The sequence below is a fragment of the Siphateles boraxobius genome, unplaced genomic scaffold (genome assembly GCF_051911475.1).
Source record: "Siphateles boraxobius isolate OS27281-9 unplaced genomic scaffold, OSU_SipBor_1 118, whole genome shotgun sequence".
Classification (NCBI taxonomy): domain Eukaryota; kingdom Metazoa; phylum Chordata; class Actinopteri; order Cypriniformes; family Leuciscidae; genus Siphateles; species Siphateles boraxobius.
This window is the reverse complement of record NW_027508720.1, coordinates 151,654-178,665: the sequence shown is the minus strand read 5'-3', so window position 1 is coordinate 178,665 and position 27,012 is coordinate 151,654. Positions and strand designations below refer to the sequence as shown.

The window sequence follows — 27,012 nt, the reverse complement described above, 5'->3', positions numbered from 1 at the left end:
CATAAATACTCTCAACCCGTGTGTTTCTTACTAATGATCTGTGCATCCTCTGTGAATGTTTGCACGGCCTGCGGACTGATGATGATGATGATGCACTTCCTCCACCCGTGTGTCCTCAGACTTCACCTGTGAAGTGTTTCGCTGTAGTTTTGTTGAACATGTTGAATGCTGATGGTCTGTCGTGATCCAGTACCTGTTCTCCTTCCTCCATTTAAAATGTATTTTACTGGTCAAAAGAAAGTTTGTACTTTGCAGTCCACCGCCTATCAAACCCACATTAAAACAGTTGTTCAATTCTGTTCTACAGTAAGAATGATGTAATGAAGGAATAAGAGGTCATGTGTTAGAGTGATTTTCCCACGGTTTAGAAATGACATAAGCAATCCGCTGAGCGGTGGTAAAATCACTGTAACACATGCTTTCATCATGTTGGTGTTTTTATGAAAGCCATGAACCATCAACAACAGGATCTACTGGTATAAATTGGAATAAATCTTCCGCCAAGTAATATAGTTTGTAAGTCTAAAGGTCTGTTCACATGAAGGATGATAACTATAACCATGAAGATGTTCTCATTGTCTGAGAATAGCAGAGTCTACACCACAACTTTAACAATGACGTCAGAGGAACAATAGCATTGGAATCACCAGTTGAGATCAAGACAAGACAAGACTAAAGACTTCACTGGTCACGCCAATCATAAAACAGACACTTAACCATAACCTTAACCATTACTCTAAAATTTAAATCTGCAGTGAGCAAGTTTACATGCATGTTTTTAACCCGATTATGCATAATAAGTCGACAATGCGTGTGGTCATTTAAACGTGTTTTCCTTTATCACAGTCATAAACAGCTTATGCATAAACCGATTGATAGATTTTTATCCATTACCGTGATTTTGTCTGGCAAGTAAACACATTAACCAGTGACAGGAAAGCGTCATTCAAGGCAAGGTTAAATCAGCAATATTTCAGCGATATTTGCGGGCAAAAAATGTACGAATGTGATGTACGAAGCACAGCTCACACAGAAGACACGCTCAAACCAATCAGATGTTGAAACTCAAGTCACCAACTTGAACATGAGCAAAAGACCTTTTCGCTCTCATAGTACGATGCATCGTTGAAGGAATCAACTAGCTAGTCACGACTGTTTCCCGAAACAATATTGTCGTAAATGTGTCGTTCAACCACGTTGGTTAATGATGTAACGCAGGAGTGGAGTAATAACTTCTTTTAATGAATCTGTTTGAGATCGTATTAACGCTAGATGTTTTGCTATAAATTACAGACATGGCATCTGACGACTAATTCTCAATTTTCTCAGATAGTTTGCCTTATTTTTGCAGATTCTTCGTTCTAATGTACTAGAGCACGTACACACATGCCAAACTAAAAGACGTAAATTACATTTGTATGTATTATAAATAAAACACACAGATTGTACTAAATGTCAACTTGCTTATTTTGCTGAAGATAAGGATTTATTGAGTCCAGATGTCATGCAAACAAGAAACTCTGCTTCTAACCACAGGTTGAGATCTGTCGTTCAAACACACAACTTTGCGATGCTGTTTGCGAATGCTCGTGGAGCGATGGTTTCGGGAAGCACAGACTGGTTGAACTATACTAATAATGACAAAACTTGCGAGCGACCATAGTTATAAAATTGTGTTCTCATCCTGGGTAATTCAATCAGCTGATTTTTGTGAGTTGCATGTAAATTTGCTCATTGTAAGAAAATAGTGACGTCTAAACAACGGCTATAACAATAACGACAGAAGAATGATACTGTTGGAATCACTTTTAGAGCGATTTTTTTCCCGGAAAGCCCACTCTAAAGATTTAATTGGTCTTGTCAATCACAATGCTAATTGCCTACAAAGCGCTAAAACAAACTAACTCTTAACCTGAATCTAAACCCTTAACTTCAGCTCAGTGTAGCACTGGTAGCACATCCTGATAGATAGCAGTACTGTCGTGATCAGATCAATCACTGTAGCTCAAACATCAGTGTTTCTTTACAAAGTGACGTCGCCACCTACTGGCCTGGCATGAATAAGACAGCGTTTTCAGTCAGTTTCTCACATCCGTGTGAACGGGGATCGCTTTGACAATATTGCCGTCTGTACATGAAAAATACTAAGGAAAAACGTTTTTTGGTACATCGTTGTCGTGTAAACGTACCCTCAGTTTGACCAATGAGGTGTTTGTACTGATGAACGATAAAAACACTGACAGCCAATCAAAATCCACCCAACTTTTTAAAGTGGCAGACGATATAAATGCAGCACACGCCTAGCATGTAAAACACAATACTATCGTCTTTGTGTGGACGCTGATACAGTTATCGCTATAGTTATGGTTTTTGGTGTGAACAGGCCTTAAATACAAGTCGTTTACAGTTGCCTAGAATCTATTATCTGATTTATAACAGCTGATTTATACTAAGCTATGGTTTTAGAGTTTAGTTGTCCACTGCATTCTCAATATGACCTCTGATATTTCCCAAGGTTACCCAGTGAAGCAGAGGCCCGCGGTCGGGCGTACAGTTTGAGGTGAGGTTTCTGTTGACCCTCTGATTCCTTTAGACTTTGTCTTCTGTGAAACTGTAGCTTGTGGGGCGTTTGTTGCTGCATCTTCAGGTCAGTCGACAAGAGACAAGAGTTGATCCACAGTGTTGAGATGACGACTGTAGAGTATGCGTGTGTGTGTATGTGAGATTTCTGATTGTATGTGTGTTTTGCATGTTTTCTAAGCAATGAGAACTGTCTTCTGTCTTTCTAATATATTTTAGATTTTAACACTCTAAACAACCATGTTCATTTGTCAGTCCATTTATAGTAGTGATGAAACGTGACTGAAAATCTTAGAAAGCAGAAGCAGACATCCAAACATATACACTATATATTGTGTGCCTAATTTCTATGTTATGCTTTAGCTTTATTGGCACCAGATTTTTTTTTTCCATGCACAGATTTTTCCCCCTATGCACCTTATTAATTTTTGTGAAGTCCTGTTCAAACCAAGAACATCTGATATAAAGATAACTATTACAATATATTAGCAGCCACACCGATAGACGATAACACTCTGCTTCTTATAAGCATTTCATATGAAGATTTATATGCTTGAGCTCTTTAACTCTTTCCATCCATGTTTCACTTTCATTTTTATACGGTAGGGAGCGCTATTACACATCTTCTGAAATACAGAATCTGCGGATCCAAAAACAAGCCATAAAAGCATTGCTTACGCAATGTAAGCTAACGCGATCAGCAAACATTAAACGGCATATAAATCAAATCTGCATAACGTTACCGAATGAAATATCGACCCAAGAAGAGGAAACGACTGCAAGCTTTGGAGGAGTTGATGGACTCAATCTGGCGAATCTTTTATAAAAACCTGGAGGGGAAGAGTTAAAGCTGGAGGGAAAAGAAATAAAGCTGAAGAGGAAAGAGTTAAAGCTGGAGGGGAAAGAGTTAAACCTGGAGGGGAAAGAGTTAAAGCTGGAGGGAAAAGAGTTATAGCTGGAGGGGAAAGAGTTAAAGCTGGAGGGGAAAGAGTTAAAGCTGTAGGGGAAAGAGTTAAACCTGGAGGGGAAAGAGTTAAAGGTGGAGGGGAAAGAGTTAAACCTGTAGGGGAAAGAGTTAAACCTGTAGGGGAAAGAGTTAAAGCTGGAGGGGGAAGAGTTAAAGCTGGAGGTGAAGAGTTAAACCTGGAGGGGAAAGAGTTAAAGCTGGAGGGGAAAGAGTTAAACCTGTAGGGGAAAGAGTTAAAGCTGGAGGGGAAAGAGTTAAAGCTGGAGGGGAAAGAGTTAAAGGTGGAGGGGGAAGAGTTAAAGTTGGAGGGGAAGAGTTAAACCTGGAGGGGAAAGAGTTAAAGGTGGAGGGGAAAGAGTTAAAGCTGGAGTGGAAAGAGTTATAGCTGGAGTGGAAAGAGTTAAAGGTGGAGGGGAAAGAGTTAAAGCTGGAGTGGAAAGAGTTATAGCTGGAGTGGAAAGAGTTAAAGGTGGAGGGGAAAGAGTTAAAGCTGGAGGGGAAAGAGTTAAAGCTGGAGGGGAAAGAAATAAAGCTGAAGAGGAAAGAGTTAAAGCTGGAGGGGAAAGAGTTAAACCTGGAGGGGAAAGAGTTAAAGCTGGAGGGGAAAGAGTTAAAGCTGGATGGGAAAGAGTTAAAGCTGGATGGGAAATAGTTAAAGCTTGAGGGGAAAGAGTTAAAGTTGGAGGGGAAAGAGTTAAAGTTGGAGGGGAAAGAGTTAAAGCTGGAGGGGAAAGAGTTAAAGGGGGAGTGGAAAGAGTTAAAGCTGGAGGGGAAAGAGTTAAAGGGGGAGTGGAAAGAGTTAAAGGTGGAGGGGAAAGAGTTAAAGGGGGAGTGGAAAGAGTTAAAGCTGGAGGGGAAAGAGTTAAAGGGGGAGTGGAAAGAGTTAAAGCTGGAGGGGAAAGAGTTAAAGGGGGAGTGGAAAGAGTTAAGGTGGAGGGGAAAGAGTTAAAGGGGGAGTGGAAAGAGTTAAAGGTGGAGGGGAAAGAGTTAAAGCTGGAGGGGAAAGAATTAAAGGTGGAGGGGAAAGAGTTAAAGGGGGAGTGGAAAGAGTTAAAGCTGGAGGGGAAAGAGTTAAAGCTGGAGGGGAAAGAGTTAAAGCTGGGGGGGAAAGAGTTAAAGCTGGAGGGGAAAGAGTTAAAGGTGGAGGGGAAAGAGTTAAAGGGGGAGTGGAAAGAGTTTAAGCTGGAGGGGAAAGAGTTAAAGCTGGAGGGGAAAGAGTTAAAGGGGGAGTGAAAAGAGTTAAAGGTGGAGGGGAAAGAGTTAAAGCTGGAGGGGAAAGAGTTAAAGGGGGAGTGGAAAGAGTTAAAGCTGGAGGGGAAAGAGTTAAAGGGGGAGTGGAAAGAGTTAAAGGTGGAGGGGAAAGAGTTAAAGGGGGAGTGGAAAGAGTTAAAGCTGGAGGGGAAAGAGTTAAAGGGGGAGTGGAAAGAGTTAAAGCTGGAGGGGAAAGAGTTAAAGGGGGAGTGGAAAGAGTTAAGGTGGAGGGGAAAGAGTTAAAGGGGGAGTGGAAAGAGTTAAAGGTGGAGGGGAAAGAGTTAAAGCTGGAGGGGAAAGAATTAAAGGTGGAGGGGAAAGAGTTAAAGGGGGAGTGGAAAGAGTTAAAGCTGGAGGGGAAAGAGTTAAAGCTGGAGGGGAAAGACTTAAAGCTGGGGGGGAAAGAGTTAAAGCTGGAGGGGAAAGAGTTAAAGGTGGAGGGGAAAGAGTTAAAGGGGGAGTGGAAAGAGTTTAAGCTGGAGGGGAAAGAGTTAAAGCTGGAGGGGAAAGAGTTAAAGGGGGAGTGAAAAGAGTTAAAGGTGAAGGGGAAAGAGTTAAAGCTGGAGGGGAAAGAGTTAAAAGGGGAGTGGAAAGAGTTAAAGCTGGAGGGGAAAGAGTTAAAGCTGGAGGGGAAAGAGTTAAAGGGGGAGTGGAAAGAGTTAAAGGTGGAGGGGAAAGAGTTAAAGGGGGAGTGGAAAGAGTTAAAGCTGGAGGGGAAAGAGTTAAAGGTGGAGGGGAAAGAGTTAAAGGTGGAGGGGAAAGAGTTAAAGGTGGAGGGGAAAGAGTTAAAGGGGGAGTGGAAAGAGTTAAAGGTGGAGGGGAAAGAGTTAAAGCTGGAGGGGAAAGAGTTAAAGGTGGAGGGGAAAGAGTTAAAGGGGAAGTGGAAAGAGTTAAAGCTGGAGGGGAAAGAGTTAAAGCTTGAGGGGAAAGAGTTAAAGCTGGGGGGGAAAGAGTTAAAGCTGGAGGGGAAAGAGTTAAAGGTGGAGGGGAAAGAGTTAAAGAGGGAGTGGAAAGAGTTTAAGCTGGAGGGGAAAGAGTTAAAGCTGGAGGGGAAAGAGTTAAAGGGGGAGTGGAAAGAGTTAAAGGTGGAGGGGAAAGAGTTAAAGCTGGAGGGGAAAGAGTTAAAAGGGGAGTGGAAAGAGTTAAAGCTGGAGGGGAAAGAGTTAAAGCTGGAGGGGAAAGAGTTAAAGGGGGAGTGGAAAGAGTTAAAGGTGGAGGGGAAAGAGTTAAAGGGGGAGTGGAAAGAGTTAAAGGTGGAGTGGAAAGAGTTAAAGGTGGAGGGGAAAGAGTTAAAGGTGGAGGGGAAAGAGTTAAAGGTGGAGGGGAAAGAGTTAAAGGTGGAGGGGAACGAGTTAAAGGGGGAGGAGAAAGAGTTAAAGGTGGTGGGGAAAGAGTTAAAGGGGGAGGGGAAAGAGTTAAAGGTGGAGGGGAAAGAGTTAAAGGTGGAGGGGTGAGAGTTAAAGCTGGAGGGGAAAGAGTTAAAGGTGGAGGGGAAAGAGTTAAAGGGGGAGGGGAAAGAGTTAAAGGTGGAGGGGAAGAGTTAAAGGGGGAGGGGAAAGAGTTAAAGGTGGAGGGGAAAGAGTTAAAGTCGGGTGGAAGTCTTACTGAAAGTGATTTCAGTGATTTATCATTATAGTCGTTGTTCACGTCCCTGTTCTCATAGACAGAATGACTTTATAGTCATCATCCCTGGTGTGAACAGTGGCCCTTAAAGGTCTGTTTGCACCAATAATGATATTTATATCATAATTATATTCTTAAACAAACCAACAGATTTTTATATTAGAGCATTGCAGTTAGGTTGTGTACCGCTTTATATACTCAAGCTCTTTAAAGTCCGGTGGATTCTGATTGGCTGTCAATGATTTTATTCTTAAGCAGTTGCTCTGACGGTGATTCCCACGATATCGTTTCTCTCCGTCGTTATCGTTATACTGTAGTTGTGATGTGGACTTCCCTCTTCTCATAATTAGAACGATTATTAAAACTTTATATAATAACCGTCCTTGGTGTGAACGGATAATAGCGTTGATAGTGTTCACACCAATAATGATAACTATAGTAGCGTACAAACTAACACACGGTAACATTCCTTTTACTACAAGCGTTCGCTATTGTCGTCTGCAGCTTTAAATGCTTGAGCGAAGTCAGGTGGATTCTGATTGACTGTCAATGTTTTTATCGTTTTTCAGCTGGACTTTTTTTTTTAAAGTGATTCCAACTATATAATTTCGTTATGGTTTTAGTAGACTTTACTATTAGTAAATTTGAACGATTATTAAAACTCTATCATTATAGTTATCATCCTTGGTGTGAACGGGCCTCAAAGGAATATAAAAAAAGTCCACAACACAACTATAACAAAAACGTCACAGAGGAACGATATCGTTGAAATAACTTTCAGAAGGATTTTATTCTAGCTAATGAAAGATAAAAAACATTGACAGGCAATAAGAATCGATCCAACTTTAGGGAGCTTGAGCATTTAAAGTGACAGGCGACAAAACTGCTGCGAACGCTTAGAATAAATAGAGTGAAATCATCCGCAGGTGTGGACGCTAATGTAGTTATTATCTTTCTAGCTAATGTTCTTGGTGTGACCTGGGGCCAGTTGCATAAACTTAGCCACTATGTTAATACTCTGTCTTAAGAACCAGTTTGACTAATTAGCAGTTAACCAAGGGCTAATCAGTTTGGCTTTCCCAATTTTAATTAGACCAATCTACCAATAGGAGCAGTCTTGATGAAAAAACTAACTTTTAAGACTAGTCTAAGCTGTTTATGCAACAACCACTGGTCTTACCTCTACAATTCTCCATCAGCTGACCTCATGGTTTACCCCGTGTGGAATCCATGTGTGCCAGATGTGGGCCGGATCTGTGATGAAGATGAACCTGACACTCTGAACGCTTCTGTGTTTGTCATCAGGAGCGGATCCGGAGAACCCAAGGAGGAGGGTCGCGACTCGAAGCCGAGATCGCTGCGCTTCACCTGGAGCATGAAGACCACCTCGTCCATGGAGCCGGGAGACATGATGAGAGAGATCCGCAAGGTGCTGGACGCCAACAACTGCGACTACGAGCAGCGCGAGCGCTTCTTGCTCTTTTGCGTTCACGGAGACGCGCGGCAGGACAGCCTTGTCCAGTGGGAGATGGAGGTCTGTAAACTGCCCCGTCTGTCCCTCAACGGGGTCCGCTTCAAACGCATATCGGGAACGTCCATCGCCTTCAAGAACATCGCTTCAAAAATTGCCAATGAGCTCAAGCTGTAAGAGAAGGGTTGGAAAAAATATGTTCGAAAAACACTCAAAAGGAATTTCGCCAGGAAGTTTGATCGCCATTTTTGAGTTCCTGCTTCTGTAAGCTACTGCTGTAATGTTTAGTGGAGACAAAAAATATGAATGCAAAAAGATGAAAAAACGCCCTAGCCCCGATCTTCATGACCTCTAGCATTATACGCCTGGTTAAAACAACCATCTTGCAATAATATCGAAACCCTTTCAGGGTCGGCAGGACAAAAAATCTGTCGAGCTAATTATCGTAACGAACTTCAAACCGACTTTTTCCACATGTACAGTTAAGATTTAGAATGTTTTTGCTGTATTGAATTGATCATAGAGTTGTATAAAACAAGACTTTCAGCCTACTTATGTGGAGGTGTTGTATAGTCACTATTGAGCTCTGTACAGAAAAATGATGTTCAATGTTTCATACTTGTTTAGTTTGTTGCTTTTTCCCTTTTCTTTTTTTTTTAGACTGACACTCCCAGGTTTAATAGTTATTTTATATGTTCTCAACATTTGTTTATGCAACAATGGAAATTCTATTATTTTCTCACCCTCAGCCAATCAAGCCCGTATGCTGTTATTTTTCATGAAAGGAGAGGTTTTTGAATTGTTCCATTATGACCAGCTCCAAAAACTACAAAACAAACACCACAATTTGTGTGCAATAGCCATGCATTACTTTGTATCAATCCACAATTGTAAGTTGTTAATCACTGAAAATGTGCTGCGTTAGTTTACTTTGGAAGTTTACTCTTGTATTCTATGGAGAAATAACAACATGCGTGGAAGGACATGAGGGTAAGCAAATAATGACCGAACTTTCATTTTGGGTGAATTATCCTTTTATTCATAGTGAATTAGATGTGATCATAACATCAGAGAATGAAGTGTTCTTTAGAGCAGGCGTGTATTTCCCAGATGCGGAGGCTTTGGATGTACAGATCAGCTAGAAAATAGTAAATGCATTAACATTCCTTAGAGAACACACACTGAGACTAACATCATCAGAAACACTGCAGTGTGTGTGTGTGTGTGTGTGTGTGTGGAGCGAGAGAGAGCCAGTTCACCAACACTGCATTTCCCTTTCAGAATCCAGAACGCGAAAAGCTTCAACTAATAACTACAAGAAATTTATTTATTAAGCCATTTCATGCCTTGTTTTATTACCTGTAGAAACTGTTCATCCAGAGAATGCATGACTTTTTTTTTTAAATGTAATTTGTTTTGTAATAAGTGGTGATGATGAAGATGAAGATAATGATGGATTACAACCACTCGTACTGGTACTTTCTACTAGTTCTTTTGTACTGAAGTATTGAAGGTTAAATGTGCAATGCTGTCTATGTTGTATTACTGTAATGCTGATTAAAGAGGTTGTGACTGCACAATTTTGAGGAAAGATGAGGTCAAGTTACCGTAGTTTGAGAAAAAGGACTAGTGACTACACATATTAAAAGGGTAAAGCTGTGATTAAAGCTCAGAGAGGCATTGAATGTTCGAATGTCAACTGTGATGTTCCATTTTGTGACGGTACATTTCCAGGACAAATTTCTTTTCTTTTTTTTCAAAATGAAACTCTTTGGGAAGGAAGCTGAAGGCTGAGGATCTCCAAAAAAATGCAATTAACTCTTCAACACATTTCGTCCTTCCACACACTTTTCCCATTTATTCTCTCGACATTGTACTGTACATTTCTGCGGAAAATCCCTTGGGCCACTGTGGTTCAACTTCAGTCCCACTGGAGCACATTAAAGCTTACTTGAAATCAGTCTTTGAACCAAAATGTGTTGTGTCCTTTAATGCATTAATGATAGAATAAACCACTAGCTTGAAAAAATATTTTACAAACAAACCAAAAAGTGTCACAAAGTCCCTTTTCAATCATAACATTGGTGAGAACAGCAGACTTGTCCTCAGAGAAATGGCACTTCAGTTCTCATTCAACACAAATCCTCCTGATGGATGCTTCACTTCCGAGTCGGCACCAGGTCATCAATGCCGCTGTTGTTCTCCAGTCTTTTCTCCATTCGAATGAGAAGTTTGACCCCATCCACCACTAGCTGGGTCAGCCCCACTTCATTAAACCCAATGGTCTGTAGGTTGCTGATTTTGTAGACGCCTGGACAGCCTTTGTTTTAAAAACAATGCAACAGTTTAAGTTTGTTAAGAGTAGTATTGAGTAGTTGAGTAGAGTAGTTCGTTTTTTAATTTAAACAATCAGGTTAGTAAATGAATCATGCAAATATAACAGTGGCAGCTTCATTCTCATCTATGCATGACATTGAAATGTTTGTTGTTCTTGCCATCATCTTCATGAAGCTTTGATTAACAGATTTTGTTTTACAAGCTTGGTGTGAATATCATCTGGGCAGAAATTGATTAATGTTGCATTGAATTTGAAGAAGGAATAGCAAAGTTTAAAAGTACATTGAACTCGACATGGCCAAGAAGACAGGGCAAAAATGCTTCTATACCATTTTGTTCAAAAGTTATTACAAATATTTCGGACTGTTTGTGGCACTAGATCATTTGAGAGACCCCAGGAATGCTGAGATCAACCCCGATTAGTGTCCTAAATTTCACAACCTTTTACAATGTTCCATGGGAGTGCTATAGACGCCCCTGGCAGAAGAAAAGTAAAGCTGCTTCCAAAAACACATATTCTCTAAGTAGGTACATCTTTAGAGTAAGTACTAAAGTATGTCCTATATAGTATGAATGTAATCTGGACGTGATGCATCCGCCACGTTGTCATTGTAATGTGACCTGCAGTGTTAGTCGCTTCACTGCCGTTCACACCCCGTCTGCTGTTGCCTCATGGGATAGTAAAGTGTCTATTACTATCTATTGTCTATTATCTAAGTGTCTATATTTATAGTAGATTGCGCATTTCAGAATCTTGCCGGAAGTATTTGGTCATCCGGGAACTTTTTACGAGTACTGCAAATTCAGACTTACTTTTCTTGGTAACACTTTACAATAAGGTTCATTATTAAGTTAACATTGGTTAATGTATTAACTAACAATGAGCACTACATTTGTTACAGTATTTATTCGTCTTTGTTAATGTTAATAAAAATACAGATGTTCATTGTTTGTTCATGTTAGTTCAGAGTGCACTAACTAATATTAACAAATACAACATTTGATTTTAATAATGTATTAGTAAATGTTGAAACTAATATTAACTAAGATTAATAAATGCTGTAGAAGTATTGTTCATTCTTAGGTCATGTTAACTAAGGTAGTTCCCTTTCGTTGTCACTCCGAGTTACGTCGGATGACGACGAATGGGGTTTCGCTTAGAAAGCCTATCAACTTCGAGTATTACAAAACGAGCCAATGGCAAAGAAATGCCATGGGTCTGCGGAATTTGCATGGCGTAACTCCGCCCCACCTCGTGGGTATAAAAGGAGGAAGCCGGCAGCAAGCAGATATGTTTTCGCTTCGGAGCCAAGTGTATTCTTCTCTCCACAAGCCATCTCTGAATTGTCAGCTTTACAAACGAGTACCTCGAGTGTTGGTGTGACGGCGATCTACGGCGAGAGCGTGCTTCCTGCTGATCTGCTGCAGTGGTCTGCCAGTCGGTGCGTTTCTCCCCGGGTGCTTCAACACTTGAGTTTTCTCTCACTAAAAGAGCTTACACGTGGCACGTCTTTTTAAAGACGGCTCGCCCGTGCATTTCTGGTTGCAGCGGACTGGTATCGGACTCTGATGGGCACGAGCGCTGTCTAGTGTGTTTGGGCTTTGATCATGCTTGAACAGCGCTCGTGGGTGACTCATGTTCTCGCTGGGAACGTGATCATCGCGTCATATATAGGTCGAGACTCGGTGAACTCGCAAGAGTGAGAGTCCCCTCATCCACCCCCCGATCTTCGGCTGGTGGCCAGGGTGACCTGAGGGTTACGGTCTGGATCTAGGCGCCGACTATGTGTCCGTGTCCCCAGCCCCCCTTTTCAATGACGGTGCCCGCTAGTGAACTGCTGATTCCCGCGAGTCTACCCTCTGGTGGCCCGCGTGTTTCAGTTGAAGCTACAGAGGAAGATGCCATGTCTGTTGCAGCATCACTAGGTGGGTTTGAGTCTTCTGGAAGTGAGGGCTCGTCACAGCTGCCACCTTCCGGTGTGCATACGGCTGTGCCTGAGTCTGATCCGGAGATGACGACCATGCTTTCCTGGGACGATGGGTTTTGGGTAAGGCCGCCGACCCTCGTCCACGGCAAACCCCAATACCTCTCTTCCCGGACGTGCATGATGAGATCTCGAAGTCCAAGAAGACCCCCTTGTCTTCTCGGGACCGCTCGCTGATCTCATCCGCCTTTCCTCCCCTCGATGGGGCCGCTGCCCATGGGTACACTGGGGTTCCCCCGGCTGAACGCTCTGTTGCGATGCTATGTGTCCTCAGAGTGCTTCTTCTCGGCGCAATCCTAAGCACCCGCCCGTGGCCTGTAGTTTTTCGTCTACGCTTGTGGCGAGATCCTATAGCGCCACGGGACTGGCAGCCGCCTCACTGCATGCCATGGTCATTCTGCTGGTCCACCTGACCCAGATGCTCATGGACCTGCACGAGGGCGGGACTGACCCAGGGCTCTTCACTGAGCTGCGCGCCGCCACTGACCTTGCTCTCTGAGCGACGAAAGTGGCCGTACGCTCCCTGGGTCAGGTGATGCTCACCAGTCTGTGGCTGAACCTGTCTGATGTGCTGGATGTCGCGCGGACCCGTCTGTCCGACATTCCCATATCCCAGGTCGGCCTCTTCGGCGGTGCGGTTGAGGGCTTGCCCAACAGCTCTCAGCCGCCCATGAGCAGAGTGAGGTTGATTCTGTCCCGACGGCCCCGCCGTCCGCTCAGATCCCTCGTCTGCCCACCGCCGAAGGCGCCCTCCCGCGGCTCCCACCCCGCCCGTTCACGGGCCGGCTCTGGGGGCCGCGGGCGGACGCCACAGCCCTCTCCAGCCCCGCCCCCCGCTACACGCCGGGTTAAGCGGCGCTCGTGAGACGGGTACCTCGGCGATGGAGCAGACTGAGGTTGATTCTGTCCCGACGGCCCCGCCGTCCGCTCAGATCCCTCAGTCTGCCCACTGCCGAGGGCGCCCCCCCGCGGCTCCCACCCCGCCCGTTCACCCGGGTCGGCTCTGGAGGCCGCGGTCGGACGCCACAGTCCTCTCCAGCCCCGCACCCCGCTACACGCCGGGTTAAGCGGCGCTCTTGAGTTGGGCTCCTTAGAGATGGGACTCAGTTCTTTCCAGGAGTTGGTAGCAGGACCACTCCTTTCCCCGGGGAGGGCCGGGGAAGAATCCTTATTCTCCAAAGAGCTGATTCTCCCGTCTCTGAGCACAGAGTTCTCGGACGTCACAGAGCGCCGCCCACAAGCCGTGCTCTCCTCGTCCCCTCTCTGTCCCAGAGGTGGTTGACATGGCGTGCCGTCCACGGACCGCTTCGCCGCTGTCCCCCTCTGTCGCCAGACCCCTGGCAGAGCAGGCCCCCGCGGGACGACCAGCCTGGTCCTCCCCTGGCCCCCTCTGCCAGGGCACGGTTGCTAACTGTGCCCCCTCTCCGGGCCGCTATGCCGTCCACATCTGGGCCAGTTACTCCGCTTCGCTGCCCCTCCGGGGGGACGCCTGTGGCTCGCATGATCCCGTTGGTTCAGTTCCTGGGAGCCTGGCTAGAGCTTCCCCGTCTGTCCCACTGGATCGTGCGTACCGTCAGGCTCGGCTATGCGATTCAGTTCGCACGGTCTCCTCCCCGCTTCAGGGGAGTCCGCTCCACTTTGGTCGGTGGCAATGCCCCTATCATGAGAGCAGAGATTGCCACCCTGCTGGCGAAGGGTGCAATCGAGACTGTCCCTCCAGCCGAGATGAGGTCCGGCTTCTACAGCCCCTACTTCATTGTCCCCAAGAAAACCGGTGGGTTACGGCCAATCCTGGACTTGCACGTGCTGAACCGCTCCCTTCACAGGATGCCGTTCAAGATGCTCACCGCCAAACGCGTTTTCGAATGCATACGGCCCCAGGATTGGTTTGCAGCGATCGACCTGAAGTACGCCTACTTTCATGTCTCCATTCTTCCTCGACACAGACCGTTCCTCCGGTTTGCTTTCGAGGGGCAGGCATACCAGTACGCGGTTCTCCCTTTCGGGCTAGCCCTGTCTCCTCGCATCTTCACGAAGGTCGTCGAGGCGGCCCTTGTTCCCCTTCGAGAGCAAGGGGTTCGCATCCTGAGTTATATCGACGACTGGCTGATCCTAGCTCACTCTCGAGATCAGGTTTGCGAACACAGGGACCTAGTGCTCCGGCACCGAGCCCGTCTGGGCCTTCGGGTCAACTGGGAGAAGAGCAAACTTTGCCCCGTGCAGAGGATCTCTTTTCTCGGTATGGACATCGACTCGGTCGCCATGTCCGCGCAGCTTACGAGCGAGCGTGCGCAGTCACTGCTGACTTGCCTAAGACAATTCGAGGGCAAGAGTGCGGTTCCACTGAAACTTTTTCAGAGGCTCCTGGGGCATATGGCATCTGCAGCCGCGGTCACGCCGCTCGGATTGCTTCATATGAGACCGCTTCAGCTTTGGCTTCGCGACCGAGTCCCGAGGTGGGCATGGCAACACGGCACGTTCCGAGTACCAGTTACTCCGACCTGCCGTCAGTTCTTCACCCCGTGGTCGAACCTCGATTTTCTCAGGGCCGGTGTCCCCCTGGCACGAGCTTCCCGGCATGTTGTTGTCTCAACAGATGCCTCCACCACGGGCTGGGGCGCCATGTGCAATGGACATGCTGCTGCGGGCTCCTGGACAGGACCCCAGCGGCTGTGGCATGTCAATTGCCTCGAGTTGTTGGCAGTACGCCTTGCCCTGCACCGCTTCCGGGCGTTGCTCAGGGGTCAACACGTACTAGTCCGCTCAGACAATACCGCCACTGTAGCGTACATCAACCATCAAGGTGGTCTACGCTCCCGCCGTATGTCACAACTCGCTCGCCACCTCCTCCTATGGAGTCAGAAGCATCTGAGGTCGCTTCGAGCCATCTTCATTCCCGGAGCGCTGAACTGTGCAGCCGACGAGCTCTCACGGCTTCAGCCCCTCCCTGGAGAATGGCGACTCCATCCCCAGTCGGTTCAGCTGATTTGGGACCAGTTCGGGGACGCGCAGATAGATCTGTTTGCCTCTCACGACTCGACCCATTGCGCCCAGTTCTATTCCCTGACCGAGGGCACGCTCGGCACGGATGCTCTGGCGCACAGCTGGCCGCAGGGCCGCAAGTATGCGTTTCCCCCAGTGAGCCTTCTTGCGCACACTTTGCGCAAGGTCAGGGAGGACGAGGAGCAGGTCATTCTGGTTGCCCCTTACTGGCCCAACCGGACCTGGTTCCCCGAACTAGTACTCCTCGCGACAGCACCTCCCTGGCCGATCCCTCTGAGGAAGAACCTTCTTTCTCAGGGACGGGGCACCCTATGACACCCTCGTCCCGATCTTTGGAACCTCCACGTGTGGCTCCTGGATGGGACGAGGCAGGTTTGAGTACCCTACCACCAGCGGTGGTGGCTACCATCACTTCCGCTAGAGCGTCGTCCACGAGACACGTCTATGCGTTGAAGTGGAACCTCTTCGTCAACTGGTGCTCTTCTCACCGAGAAGACCCCCGGAGATGCTCGATCAGTGTTTTGCTTTCCTTCCTTCAACAGGGGCTGGAGCGAAGGCTGTCTCCCTCCACCCTGAAGGTCTATGTTGCCGCCATTGCCGCACATCATGACCTCATCGAAGGTAAGTCGGTAGGGAAGCACGACCTGATCATCGGGTTCCTGAGAGGAGCGAGGAGACTAAATCCTCCTCGTCCTCCTCTCGTTCCCTCTTGGGACCTCTCAGTGGTTCTAACTGCCCTGGAGAGTGCTCCCTTTGAGCCCCTGCAATCAGTCGAGCTTAAGTTCCTGTCTATGAAGACAGCGCTCCTGGTTGCACTGGCCTCCATCAAGAGGGTTGGGGACCTGCACGCATTCTCCGTTGACGAAGCGTGCCTGGAATTTGGGCCGGCTTCCTCTCACGTGATCCTGAGACCCCGGCCTGGATATGTGCCCAAGGTTCCTACCACTCCCTTTCGGGACCAGGTGGTGAACCTGCAAGCGCTGCCCTCGGAGGAGGCAGACCCAGCTTTGGCACTGCTCTGTCCAGTACGCGCTCTCCGCGCCTATGTAGACAGAACGCAGTGTTTCAGGACCTCAGTCCAGCTCTTTGTCTGTTATGGTGGGAAGCTGAAGGGAAAGGCTCTCTCCAAGCAAAGGTTGTCTCACTGGATAGTGGACACCATTGCTGGCTTACCAGCAGCAAGGTCGACCGTGCCCCCTTGGTGTGACTGCCCACTCCACCCGGAGTGTGGCGTCCTCTTGGGCTCTAGCGCATGGCGCCTCGCTAACAGACATCTGCAGAGCTGCAGGCTGGGCGACACCTAACACATTCGCCAGATTCTATATCTCCGAGTGGAGCCTGTGTCCTCTCGTGTACTCGCTTCAACCAGCTAGTACCGGACCCGCTCAGGTGTCTTCGCTTGCTCGCCATTCCACTCCACGGACTGGATACGTGCGATATTTTCCTCAGGTGAGCTTCTCCGAAAGCCCTGAGCTCCTCCAGCACTCCTGACGTCGGCGCCAGTGTCTATTGCCTGTGCGTCGGCTAGGTGCCTCCCGTGTGCATGGTCCCTCCTCTGAGCGACCCCCACATGTGTATTTCCACTGTAAGCCTCTCTGAGCGTGTGTCTTTCCCTTGGCAAGCCACCTTGCCACCCCTGGGGTTGAAATATTCCACCTGCGGCTGGACACCCCAGTGTTTTCCATATGCTTCCTTCGGGTCATATGTGTATTCTCTAAGTCCCCCCCCTCCGGGCTGGCATTAATTGCATACTTCCCCTAAGCTTGGGATATGCTTCCCAGTGTACCTTGATATTCCTGTGTTATATGGAGTCCTTTGTCCAGGCTGACAGGGATCTCGATTTACGCAGGGCACTGGAAGACAGCTGAGAAGGTGGCGTGATTAGACTGGTAACCCCATTCGTCGTCATCCGACGTAACTCGGAGTGACAACGAAAGGGAACGTCTACGGTTACGTATGTAACCCTCGTTCCCTGAGTAGGGAACGGAGACGTTACGTCTGCCTGCCACTTTCCGCTGTACCGCGGGGATCGCCTGAGCTCAGTCTTGGCTCCTCAGCGAAGAAACATATCTGCTTGCTGCCGGCTTCCTCCTTTTATACCCACGAGGTGGGGCGGAGTTACGCCATGCAAATTCCGCAGACCCATGGCATTTCTTTGCCATTGGCTCGTTTTGTAATACTCGAAGTTGATAGGCTTTCTAAGCGAAACCCCATTCGTCGTCATCCGACGTAACGTCTCCGTTCCCTACTCAGGGAACGAGGGTTACATACGTAACCGTAGACGTTCACTAATGAACCTTATTGTAAAGTGTTACCCTATTATTTTTACACACTGTTTTCGCCTACTATATATTAGGGAAATAGTCACATTTGCATGCAGCCTAATTACATTTTTATGTTAGACTGTGGCTGATATCATGTATGATTTTAAACTAATGAGTTTTGTCATACTTGTTGCTTCCATCTGCAGTCGTAGTCTGTCCAAGATGTCATCCATGCGTTTGTTCTCTGCGAGATGTAGCAGTTTCACTGTGACACTTGCCTTCAGGCCTGTGCCCACCTCTGCAGGTGAGCTGATCACCCAGCCCAGGTGAGGCTTCCAGATAAATGGGTGTCTCCGTTTATTATATACTGCCTCCATCTAAAAAAAAAAAAAAAAAACACATTTTAGATGTTTAGTGTGTGCAGCATAGACTATATAGAATATGGCATGCCTCAGGGTTCAATATTAAGACCTTTTGTCTTCTCATAGAAAACATATCGACATGATATTGTATAAGGTAGTCGATTGATATAAACCTTCAGCACATTGATGCAGATAGTTTTAAATGCTTCTTGTAAGCAAGCATCACTTCTATAAGACACTAGTTTCAGATGGTCTTCCATGTTAACCCAGACAGCCAGGGTCCCGTCCTTGCTCAACCTGATTGGAAGGCAAAAACATATAAGCAAAAATCAAATTGCTTAACATTATTTAACCACAACTTAGGAACCCTAACCTACCACAGAGCCCTCGCATCAGGCCAGTCACGAGCCACACCGATCTTTATCAGAGTAGATGGTGGAGCATCCATCACAATCCCTCGGTCTTCACTCTCATGGCTGAGTTCATCTATGGAGTAAAGCTTTCCTGGCAGATCCTCAGCCAACTGCTCCAAAGCTACAAAACAAGTTAAGTAAGGGATAATGTACATCCAGCCAGTTGTTATCTCAGAATAACCCCCCCGAGGACCCCAAAGCAAAGCGGAGGGGTCTTGCATTAGCCTGTGGGGAGTTATTTTCAGTGAACAACCGGCTGGATGTTCATCATCCTGCTTATTACACGGTTACTTGCCACGTAAGTGAAGAATTAGATACAAAATATTGATCTGAGTCTACATATTTTATTAGGTCTTTAAACACAAAGCTTCAGCGGAGAGCAGTTGCTATCGCGGCAAGTTCAAACTAGACGGACATTTAAGAGATACGGTATACAGTCATACCACTTATTACACAGCATTTAAACATAAATAATTATGGAGATAATAGATATTTATTTCAGATTAAACTATTTTAAAATCGTACCTGTTTGTTATTTTATAATCCAACAGTGTACATAGCAATAGTCACAAAATGGCAGCAGCTGCGTTTGTGTGAAACAAGAGAGAGTGAGGCCATAATATTGGATGGCATAGTTAAATAACTGTACACAAAATATTGATTCGACTGAGTTTTAATATTAGATTAGCTCACTAACTGCAAAACTTCACGAAGACCAATCGTTCCAAGCAAGCGTATATCGCTGGCTTCAAGTCAAGTCACCTTCATTTACACAGCGCTTTTTACAATATAGATTGTTTCAAAACAGCTTTACAGTGATAATAGGAAATTAAAGTAACAGATTGTTTTGGCTTTACAGCAGCTCGAGAAAAAAGTTATTGTCCAGCTAAAGTTAGTTTTGATTGATTCACTTCCTTCGCAACGATCATTAGATATTAACTTAGGGGCCCGCTAACACGACACCGTTCTAACAGAAAACCCTTAATGCAATCCGGCTGCTCCTTCGCACAACAGCAGTTCCTGGGGCTCGAGAACACAAACCATGAAATAGGTTCCAAGGTGCAAGCCTTGAAAAAAAATTCTAAATAAAGTTATCTCTGCGCAAACTTCAAAAACGCAAACCAGTGAAAACGCTGACAGCGTGCATATGCGTATTACGTGTTTAGTCTATAGGTATGTGTGTTTTAATATATATATGTGCACAGGTATGTAGCCCTTCTTTAAAAACCAACCCTTAACAAACTACTTGTCTGGTCTTAAAAATCGATAATACAGAATTATATTTGCTTCGTATAAATTTAAAAATATTGCTGATTACTTACAAGGTTTAATAGGGAGCCAATGCAGTGTTGACAGAACCGGGCTAATATGGTCGTACTTCCTGGTTCTGGTAAGAACTCCTGCGGCTGCATTTTGAACTAGCTGTAGTTTGTTTATTAAGCGTGCAGGGCAACCACCCATAATAGCATTACAATAATCTAGCCTTGATGTCATGAACGCATAAACTAATTGTTCTTCATTTTTCATTGAGAGCATATGACGTAATTTAGATTTATTTTTAAGATGAAAAAATGCGGTTTTACAGATACTAGACACCTGACTTTCAAATGAAAGATTGGTATCAAAGAGCACACACACACACACACACACAGGTTCCTAATCGATGACGAGGACTTTACAGAGCAGCCATCAAGTGTTAGACAGTATTTTTGGTTATTACGTGAGGAAGTTTTTTGTCCTATAATTAGAATCTCAGTTTTTTCTGAATTTAGTAATAGGAAATTACTAGTCATCCAGTTTTTTATATCAGATATGCATTCCGTTAATTTTGTGGATTGGTAAGTTTCGTCAGGGCGTTAAGAAATATAGAGCTGAGTATCATCAGCATAACAGTGAAAACTAATGCCATTCTTCCTAATGATATCTCCTAAGGGTAGCATGTACAGAGTGAACAGAAACGGTCCTAGTACTGAGCCTTGTGGGACACCATACTGAACTTTTGATCAATAGGACATCTCTTCATTTACTGCAACAGTAACCCGGATGAGCCTGTGTCATCTGTTTTTAGCGGTAGTTATCTAGGAATAACACACCGCTGGATGGCGCGATTGACCAATCAGAATCAAGTATTCCACAGAGAGAGGTTATTAATTAGCATAAAGCATATCTAAGTCTGGGGTGTCCGAACCTGCTCCTAAAGGGCCACTGTCCTGCAGTTTAGCTCCAACTTGCCTCAACACACATGCCTGGGAGTGTCTAGTATGCTGAGTAAGACTTTGATTAGCTGGTTCAGGTGTATTTGATTGGGAATGGAGCTAAGCTCAGCAGGACAGTGACCCTCCAGGAGCACGATTGGACACACCTAGTAGACCCATTATCATGTTTTAGCTGCAGAACCTGTTTTGGCCAGTGTGAGGAGCTGTCTGCGCTCCCCTCTGCTGCAGTGTGTAGGGAAGGAGTAATCTTCTATGCTGCGGCCCACAGTCACCTCACAACTCAAAGCATATGCCTGGTCAAAGTCATCACCTCCCTACACACATAAACACAGACGTTACTCTTCCACAGCATGCTGACCCCACAGATTTAGCACTATCTCTCATGAGTATAGTATAATCACAAAATTTACCCGGAATGGAAAGATTCTTAATGGAGAAGCTTCTCCTAAAACTATGTAAAATGTGAGTAAAATTACTGGCACAGCTAGTATAGAGCTGTAAAATCAAGTGGATAGCATAGCAGAGTTTATATCTGACTTATTGCACTTTGACATGGTTGAGATCTATGAAAATCTTGAGGCGACACAAGTCTTTTTCTCAGGTAAAACATCAGGATACTTTAGCAAAAGTGTCCATTTGGTCTCCATTTAATCTCACTGTTAAGACATTAAAGAGATGTTACAAGTTGTTCTTTTCTTCGTACCTTCAGGTTGTCATAATTAAAGTCGCTCTCTTGTACAGTGTCGGTGGTGACCTTGTAGCCATGGTAAGACTCAATAATACGGTCAAAAAAGTCACAGAACAGGATATATGATTGAGCATCTCCAGCTAAACAGCCGACTGCTTTTGGTCCTGTGGACTGCCCTGTCAGACAAAGTCACACAAGATCTAAAATATAACATAAAAGGACAGGGTTTACAAATGCAAAGCATGATTAATATTTGTAAATTATTCTTATTTGATTTTTTATTCAGAGAGAAAGGTGCGACTCTAGACTAAAGGTTCAGGTAACCATCAAAACGTGAATTAACAACTGTGTTTTGCGTTCTCAGTGGTAGGACATTTATGACAGAAAATGCATAACTTAAAAATATTTTTAAATATTTTTAAAAAGTCCACATAATTTAAACACCTAACAATTAAGTACCTTAATGAAACCCCAAGGGTCCACAGATATATGGACCAGGACCTGACATTCACTCGAGTCTCTTTCTGTAATAAGTACTCTTTATAAAAGTTTTCTTGTGTACTTCTTTTTCACAAGGGTTCCCATGAGAAAAAGGACTAAATAAACATAGTAATGATGTCTTCAGATATAAAAGTTCCACAAAAAAACCCGTTTCTGTGAGGGTAATGGTGAACATTTACATGTAATGTAAGCACAATAGAAATCAATGGAAAAATAAATAACACATGCTTACATGTTCAAAGTCTTAACCATGTGATTTAGGGGATCATGTATCATCTGTGTATTTGCACATCTTTTTTATTCTGGTAGCTCGAATCATTCATTCAGAGAAGTGTTAGATGAGCTTCTGGTTTCATTTCTCTGCAGTCTGCAGCCTGCTAACCGTTCAGTGGAGATTATGACTCATTTTATGAATTGACGGTTTGTGTGAAATGTGTTAAAAACAGTATTTCTGAAAATTCATCCAGTAATTGTCAAAGAATAACTCACCCGGATCCTCGAGTCCAGGGCGTATGATATCATCAAAAATGACCCCGCTCTCTGTTGCCCGGTTGAACTGTCGCGTGTACATGTGCAGGTCGAGGATTCGGCCCATCAGGGTGCAGTTTCTGTCCAGGTTTGGGAACTCATCTTTAGGGGAACTTCTCTTCAGATTGAACCTGCTCATAGGGTCACGGGGGACTAAACTCTGGGCAAAATAAAACATCAGAAATTGCTATTAACCTATTTTAATTTATTCTTGCATGCACTGATATCATTTCTACAGAAGCAGGATGGGTGACACTTAATTTCGATGGTCCACTATGGAGTGCATAGCTGATATAAAACAATGGTAATGGTAATGGACTGCATTTGAAACCAATCTTTCATTTGAATGTCACGTTTCTAGTGTCTATAAAACCACATTTTTCCATCTTAAAAATATATCTAAATTATGCCATATGCTCTCAATGACAAATGATGAACATTTAGTTCATGCGTTCATGACATCAAGGCTAGATTATTGTAATGCTCTACTGGGTGGTTGCCCTGCACGCTTAATAAACAAACTACAGCTGGTCCAAAACGCAGCCGCTAGAGTTCTTACCAGAACCAGGAAGTACGACCATATTAGCCCGGTTCTGTCAACACTGCATTTTCTCCCTATTAAACATTGTATACATTTTAAAATATTGCTGATTACTTACAAAGCACTAAATGGTTTAGCTCCCCAGTACTTGAGCGAGCTCCTAACGCATTATAGTCCTTCACGTCTATTGCGATCTCAAAGTTCTGGCCAGTTGATAAAACCTAGAATATCAAAATCGACTGCTGGTGGTAGATCCTTTTCCTATTTAGCACCAAAACTTTGGAATTAACTTCCTAACATTGTCCGGGAAGCAGACACACACTGTCAGTTTAAATCTAGATTGGAAACAAATCTCTGTATAATGGCATACACATAGAACACTTTAGATTCCTATTATTCAAATCAGTTAAATGATTATTAGGCTACATAGATTAGATTAGCCGGAATGGGGAACACTTCCTATAACACCCGATGTACTCGTTACATCATAAGGAAAATGGCATCTACGCTAATGTTAGTCTTTCCGTTTATTCTGAGGTTTACTGTAATCAGCCGGATCTGGGCCGTATCCAGATCAGACGGTGGACCTGTGCCTAGACACAACCACAACGCATCCCTGAATTGTCAGCAGAGATTGTGTCAACTATAAACGTTATCAAAATTGTTCCCATTCACATGGATCCCTGGAAACTTGTAATTTGGCAATGTCACTTTATAAAGAACGACCATGTGCCCGCACACATACGCATTCAAAAGTGCATACTAAACACGTAATACGCATATGCATGCCATCACCGTTCTCACAGAATCACGTTTTTGAAGTTTACACAGATGATAACGGTCTCCTTTTCAAAACTTGTTTCAATGTTATTTCAAAAAACCTATTTCAAAGTTTGTGTTTTCAGGCCACTAAACGGCATTGACTTGTAAATGAACGGCCAGAATGCATTAAAAGTTTTCTGTTTTCAGTTGAGCACAGTGTCGTGTAAGCGGCCCCCAAGTTAATAACTAATGGATTTTACAACAGAAATGAATCAATCAAAAACTTACTTAAGCTGAACTAAAGCTTTCTTCTAGAGCTGCTGTATAACCAAAACTGTCAGGGATTGGGTGTGATGAAAGTAGCGCGGATTCAAGTGCAGGACAATGGGTTTTTTAATGATGATAAAATAAAACAAAATACAAACATAAACTACCCCGAGGGGGAAAACAAGACAGACTTGAACAACTTGACTAGACTTGAAAGAAGCACACAGCAGGAAAACACAGTGTACATACAGCGACAAACCAGCACAGGACTGAAAACACAAGGAGAATAAATAGGGAAGCAAACAAAAGAGGGTAACGAGGGAGGACAGGTGCGGCAAATAAATCAATAATCGGGCAACAAGATGGAGGGGCTAGACAATCCACAGGAGAGCACATGGCACAAGGAAACATACATGACAAGCCATGTGCTCACACCAAACATGACATGAACACGCAGCCAATGAAAACTCATAAGCCACGTGTTCACACCAAACATGACAACATGAAAGCACACAGCTAGTGTTAATCACAAGCCGTGCTACACAACACAAGACAAAACAGGGGTGTCAGGGCTCTGTCACTAAGCCATATAGACTAGACAGAAGTGCCCTGACAACAACCATCTCTGTTCCATTCATTTCCTATTATCACTATTATAAGCTGCTTTGAAACAGCCTGTATTGTAAAAAGCGCTATATAAATGAAGGTGACTTGACTTGACTATAAGTATTTTTGCAACTACATATCAACTAACTATCATTAGAGTATTAGTAGACTGTCTGCTTAATGTCTGCTAACTCTTTATTTTGATGCTTTATACGGTTTATTAATTTTATTTCAGTTTTAGCTTTAGTTATTGTACTATCAAGTTATAACTACTACTATATAAATACTAAATGAAAATGACAAATGTTGCCTTGACAACTAGAGTTGGCATCTACGCCAAAAATATATATTTTATTTTACTTCAGTTAAGTTTTATTTCAAGTAACAAAAATGGTTATTTTTGGTAACAAATTTACTTAAAGCCTTTATTTATAATGCATTATTTAAGTATTTTTAATGCATTAATTACACCTTGTAATGCACTTTTTAATGCATTGTATGATTTCATTAATAATTGTAGCTAAAACATTATAATACTTGTCTATTCATTATTACTCTTTTAGAAAGTTTAATGCATTAAACAAACAACCAATTTTAGACGTAACAAGGAATCTGCATATATTATAATGCATTTCAACTTTGGTTACAATTTTTCATGTAAAGATATATTGTATTATAACATTCTTTTAGAATTCCTTTATAATGCATTATACATAAAGGCTTTAATTAAAGTGTTACTGTTTTTTTTAATGATTTTAATTTTAGATCTAAACTGAAATAACACTGATGGCAACAGTGTTCACTGTGCATTGGAAATGAACATTGCTTTGTTGTGAACCAAACTGCATCCCAAACCTGCCAAAAATGGTCAAGGTTGTTCAGAAAGAGGATGTGTTTTTGGCGATCCATTCAAGATCACTGAACAATGCAACTGCCTGGCAGCGCTCTTTTTTTTTTTCTCGTCTGCAAACAGACAAGAGTACGGGACTTTCCACGAGCTGGGTGTAAATGGGTTTGGTGTGTTTGTGAAGGGGAATACCTCCAGCACAGGCCTGTATTTCGACTCCTTTGGGTGCTCAGTAGGTGCTGAAACACAAATCAGAAATGAAACATCAAGTCTCAAATACCTCCACACAAATCCCACACAACGATTCTGTTTGTGTCTTTTTTTTAAATCTAAAATTAGTGATTAAAGGGCTAACTCAGTTCTGATGTTCATCACTACATCCCCACCACAAGCAATGGCATTACAATGGCAAAATGTGACACTTACGCTTAATCATCCACATTTTTTCTCTCTTCCACATCTTTGGAGCTGTTTTATCTGAAACGCTTGCACATGTACAGATAGACTTCAGTCGACAACAGCTAGACGTGGACAATATCTATGAATAGCTAGTGGGGCTCATCGTCACATGAGCGGCTATTGTCCCGTCACCACCACACAAAGCACGAACACCCATGTCGGTGTCATGTTGCCTGCCTGTAATAATGTACCTATTTATACAGTTGGGTCAGTATCATAATTCACATTGAGGCTTGAGGGTTGGGAAAAAACACTTTCAATGTAGGTCTGTACATTATTGGGGACAAGTGGAGAAGATATTTGTGGGAGGAAATTGATATGAAGATTGCATGCTCTGAGAAAATATACACACAATATGTGCACATGTGATCTAGCTGTGAATTCAAAATGTGCTTGTTCTTTATTACAATATATATTTCGGAATTAGATCACAACTGCAACATATAACAGGGATTACATTACTAATAAACATAAAAGTAAGGAAACACTTTATTTCAATAGTTTACTTCAGACATTCTTGTGACTTAATGTCAACAAACTCTCATTAATATGCAAAAACTAACTATCATTAGAGTATTAGTAGACTGTAAGGTTAGGGTTTGGGTTAGTAGAATAAGTTGACATGTAGTTGCAAAGTTTCTAATAGTTAGTTAAATGTCTGTTGAAGGAGAATCAAAATAAAGTGTTAGCAGACATTAAGCAGACAGTCTACTAATACTCTAATGACAGTTAGTTGACATAGTTTCAAAGTTACTTATTGTTAGTAGAATGTCTAAAGTGGACCATCAAAATAAAGTGTTAACGAATGTAAAATAAAAAAATTATATTAAAAAACAGAGGTGCACAACAACAACCATCATCCATCTAGGAATCAAAATAGTGAAGAGGTCCAAGTTTTTGTCCACTAGAGGTAAAGTAACACTTGTTTGCAAATAGATGTTTATATGAATTGTTCTTACAAAAGTCATTGCATCAGTTGTCCAATGATCACCAAAAGTCAGATATCTAACGATTGGAATGAAAGATCTATCCATTAAGTGGAAAAATAGTTGCCATTAAAACTTATTTCGTAATTTTATTGAAAATGACCTTCCATATGTGTTAGTGCACAGGCCCACACAGCACATTTATGTGCATCTCTACAATTAACATGACAAAGTGAGTGAGGAAATGGTTGGTAGAAGGGATTACCTATTTGGCAAGAAATGTTCAATAACAATTCACTTCGCTTCTGATTCTTGTCTCCTTTGTAAAGTTAAGCAAATGTTTTAGATATGTTAGAACGTATTCAGACAGCTAGCTATAAATATTGTCAGCTGAACTAACTTTAACTTAAAAACA

The 27,012-nt window shown here is 43.7% G+C and overlaps 2 protein-coding genes across 3 annotated transcripts in view; one reads left to right on the top strand and one right to left on the bottom strand.

The window, feature by feature from the left end:
* Nucleotides 1–9,867, top strand: part of mark1 (MAP/microtubule affinity-regulating kinase 1) — a 60,522-nt gene extending 50,655 nt beyond the window's left edge. The window contains exons 17-18 of one of the 2 annotated variants that reach the window (XM_077202054.1): nucleotides 2,516–2,560; nucleotides 7,727–9,867. In XM_077202054.1, coding sequence (XP_077058169.1) covers nucleotides 2,516–2,560; nucleotides 7,727–8,069 — 388 coding nt within the window. In that variant the 3' untranslated portion in view covers nucleotides 8,070–9,867. The remainder of the gene's footprint in view (nucleotides 1–2,515; nucleotides 2,561–7,726) is intronic. The other variant, XM_077202059.1, reaches the window with a different exon arrangement.
* Nucleotides 8,909–25,811, bottom strand: LOC143710836 (creatine kinase, testis isozyme). The gene is made up of 9 exons (XM_077202083.1): nucleotides 25,639–25,811; nucleotides 25,405–25,451; nucleotides 22,151–22,349; nucleotides 21,176–21,336; nucleotides 20,654–20,786; nucleotides 18,221–18,377; nucleotides 18,017–18,140; nucleotides 17,669–17,858; nucleotides 8,909–10,212 (listed from the first exon to the last, which is right to left on the bottom strand). The coding sequence occupies exons 1-9, from the start codon at nucleotides 25,670–25,672 to the stop codon at nucleotides 10,052–10,054; spliced, it is 1,206 nt and encodes a 401-aa protein (XP_077058198.1). The 5' UTR covers nucleotides 25,673–25,811; the 3' UTR covers nucleotides 8,909–10,051.
* Nucleotides 25,812–27,012: the final 1,201 nt, after the last annotated feature.